The sequence below is a fragment of the Benincasa hispida genome, chromosome 11, assembly GCF_027475165.1.
Source record: "Benincasa hispida cultivar pf3 chromosome 11, pf3_genome.v1.1, whole genome shotgun sequence".
Taxonomy (NCBI): domain Eukaryota; kingdom Viridiplantae; phylum Streptophyta; class Magnoliopsida; order Cucurbitales; family Cucurbitaceae; genus Benincasa; species Benincasa hispida.
Genome location: NC_143488.1, coordinates 51,525,433 through 51,529,480, shown reverse-complemented (window position 1 = coordinate 51,529,480; position 4,048 = coordinate 51,525,433). Strand labels below are relative to the sequence as shown.

Below are 4,048 nucleotides of genomic sequence, written 5' to 3'. Positions count from 1 at the left end.
ACTGGTATGAACTTGGCCGTCTTAGTTAGTCTATCGACTATTATCCAAATGCCATCAAATCCTGAGGGTGTCTTAGGAAAAGCAAATAGAAAGTCCCTTGTCACATGCTCCCACTTCCACTTAGGCACTGGAAGTGGATTGAGTAATCATGCTGGTCTTTGTCTCTTAGGTTTTACTTGTTGACAAACTATACATCGGTCCACATATTCTGCTATGTCTCTCTTCATCCCAGGCCACCAGTAAGATTTCTTCAAAGTTCTATACATCTTGGTGCTACCTGGATGCATGACATAAGCGGAACTATGTGTTTCCTCTAGAATGGCTTGTTTAAGCTGTAGCTTGTTAGGCACACACATTCTCCCCTCCTTTTCTAGTACACTGTCTGTTCTTAGTTGAAAGTCAACCCTGATGCCCTTACTCACATCATCAACAATCTTCTGAAAATCAGGGTCTTCTAACTGATCCTACTTAAGGTTTTCTACTAAGGTCGGCCTTATCTGAAAAGTAGCTATCATTCCTCCTGACGGTTCCACTGATAAGGCGGTTCTGGAATTCCTGAACTCCTGCTATAGCATTCCTCTTATTGAACCAATAATGGCCTTGGGTCCCCAGGATTTCCTACTTAGTGCATCTGGCACAACATTAGCCTTACCAGGGTGGTACTCGATGGAACAGTCATAATCTTTAATCAATTCAATCCATCTTTGTCGTCTTAGGTTCAATTCCTTTTGATCAAAGATATATTTTAAGCTTTTGTGATCTGTAAATATCCTGCAGTGCTCTATAAATAGGTAATTTCTCCACAACTTCAGAGCCAAAACAACTGTTGCCAACTCTAGATCATGCGTGGGATAAATGCCCTCGTGTTTCTTAAGTTGACGAAAGGCATATGCAATCACCTTTCCATCCTGCATCAACACACATCCCAATCCTTGTCGGGCTGCGTCACAATAAATCTAAAATTCCTTACCTGGAATAGGCAAGGTAAGCATTGGTGCTGATACTAGTCTCCGTTTCAGCTTCTGGAAACTATGTTCACACTCCAACGACCATTCAAACCGCACGCCTTTCTTGGTCAGGTTCATCAATGGAAGGGCTATCTTAGAGAAACCTTCCACGAACCTCCGATAATAACCTACCAATCCTAGGAAACTACATATTTCTGAAATGGTTGTGTGTCGTTCCCAATTAACTATTGCTTCCGTCTTTTGAGTATCTAACTAATGCCCTCTGCTGAAACAACATGCCCAAGAAATACTACCCGATCTAACCAAAATTCGCATTTACTGAATTTAGCATACAACTGCCTATCTCGCAATGTCTGCAATACTATCCTCAGGTGGATAATATGATCCTCCCTACTACCAGAATACATCAGTATATCATCAATGAATACTATCACGAACTGGTCCAAGTAGGGATGAAATATCCTATTCATGAGATCCATGAATACCACATGGGCATTTGTCAATCCAAAAGGCATTACCAGGAATTCATAATGTCCATATCTTGTTTTAAATGCGGTTTTAGGAATATCAACTTCTCTCACTTTCAACTGATGATAATCCGATCTCAGGTCTATCTTTGAAAACACCGTGGCTCCTCTTAGCTGATCAAACAAATCATTAATGCGTGGTAATGGATATTTATTCTTATTCGTTACCTTATTCAGCTGTCTATAGTCGATACACAATCTAAGTGTACCGTCTTTCTTCCTCACAAACAACACCGGAGCTCCCCAAGGCGATACACTAGGTCGAATGTATCCCTTGTCAATTAACTCTTGCAGTTGAACCTTTAATTCTTTCAACTCAGTTGGCGCCATTCTATACGGTGCCTACGATATGGGAGTTGTCCCTAGAACTAAGTCAATAGTAAACTCCTCCTTCCTGTCGGGTGGTAATCCCAATAGTTCTTCAGGAAATACATCCTGAAATTCATTTACCACTGGGACATCTTTTGGGTTCATCTTTTTCCCTTGAGTAACCATCACATGAGCTAGATAGGCTTTACATCCCTTGCTCAATAGCTTCCAAGTTTTCACTGTCGATATCAAATTCCCCCTGACTAATCGTTTGCTTCCTGTCAGCATTGCATCATGGCCATTTGATTTTCTGAGCACTATCTCCTTCTTGTAACAGTCTACTGAAGCATGATATTTACTTAGAAAATCCATCCCCAAGATAACATCAAACTCCAACAGTTCTAAAGGAAGTGAATCAGCATAGAAGTTCTGACCATTGATCAGTATCTCACAATGATTATAGCATCTATCTACTACTATCACATCTCCCAAAGGGGTAGAGATAAATAACTCTTCAGGTATAGGTTCAACCAGCCTACCTATACTAGGTGTATACATGCTAGATATAAATTAATGTGTGGCACCAAGATCAAATAAAACATAAGCAGACTGCCCACATAACATAACATTACCGGTCATAACATCTGGAGATTCCGCTGCCTCTTGGTGTGTCACGGCATACACTCGCCCCTGCTGCTAAGGTCGACCTACGACATTTTTCTGCTTGGCACCACTTGACCCTTCGCCCCGATTTCCAACACTCTTTGGTTGGTTAACTGTCTGGGAGGTCGGCTGTTGTGCTATTCAGAAACATCCCTGTTCATCTGGGGACAGTCCCTCTTGAAATGCCCTGTTGTCCACACTGGAAACATGCACCTCTACCACTATAGCATGCCCCAAAATGCCTCTTGCCACAACTAGGGCATGTCGGTCTCCTGTTTGTACTAGCTACCAACTCATCAGCTCGTGGCATCTCTGATTAGCTAACTGCACCGGCCGAGGGTCTCGTTTTCCTTTTCTTGGATCCCTGCCAACTGGTTCCCCTAGAATGGCTTCCACTAATCTAGGTTGCCACTGGGGATCGAAATCCCCTGTCTCTTGGCAACTATCAACATCTGCCAAACTCCACTCGACTCGTATTGCTGTTTCTACTAACTGGTTAAAATCTAGCCAATTAGCCGTATACGTCATCGAAGTTCTGATTTCTTTCCTCAAACCTTGTTCAAATTTCTTGCATCTATCTCTTTCCTTAGTAATAATCGGCAAGGCATACTATGATAGCTCTGTAAATTTCTGCTCATATTCTGCCACCGACATCGTTCCCTGTGTTAATCTAAGGAACTCATCCCTTTTTGCATCCCGAAACGAGCTGGGGTAATACTTATCTTCAAAGGCCTTCCTGAACTCAGGCCATAACACATCTGTACTGGCTCGTCTAGCAGATATCACTTTCCACCATTTCTCTGCTCCTTTCTGTAGTAAATAGGTGGCTAATCCCATTTTCCTGTCCTCTGGACAACTCATAACATTTTTCAACTACATCTAACCACAACTCAACTTCAGCTGGATCTGTTGTACCTTCAAATTTCACAACCCCTAGGGCTTTAAACCTCTCAATACCATATTTCTTTTCTGGGTCGACTCGTGCAGAGCCCACACTGGCTGCTAACCTCTGCACTATCTTGTCAAACACTACATCTTCTAGCTCCGAATCTGCCCTTGCTTGGGGAGTACTGGACTCTCCCTCAGACATCGTTTCCTAACCCACTGGATCATTCACCTTCTTTTTGCCACTCGGCGGGTTCTCCCCAACCTCCGGGCCCCTATTGGTAGGGTCAGTGTTCCTGCCACCTGTCTGCTTACACGGTCTGCCACGTTGTCTCGGCATTTCACCTAGTACAATGTATACATGTTAGGGACTCACACTTAGGGACTTAGACATATGCATAAACTTCCCTCTCATTCCCAAAACCTTATGCTCTGATACCAACTTGTCACAACCCCCTCCCAGATTACCCTTTTATTCTAGAAGAGGATATGACCATGGCAGTTACTAGCCTTACTGCCAGCACTCACCACCCAAGCCTTCTAATCTAAATATTAACCTATTCATCTGATTAGTAATATATGCAAATAGCTAACCTCTCTTAAGGTTCTACAAAGGTTACATAAATGCATGCATACAACAAAGACATTACTTTTATAGGATAAAAAAAAATATTCACAGGTTGCCCAAACATTCCT

General features: G+C 42.5%; 1 protein-coding gene across 1 annotated transcript; it reads right to left on the bottom strand.

Annotated features, from left to right (window-relative positions):
• Window positions 1-1,837: 1,837 nt before the first annotated feature.
• Window positions 1,838-2,362, bottom strand: LOC150032716 (uncharacterized). Its single transcript, XM_090306998.1, has one exon. The coding sequence runs from the start codon at window positions 2,360-2,362 to the stop codon at window positions 1,838-1,840; it is 525 nt and encodes a 174-aa protein (XP_090163124.1).
• Between the last annotated feature and the right edge of the window lie 1,686 nt (window positions 2,363-4,048).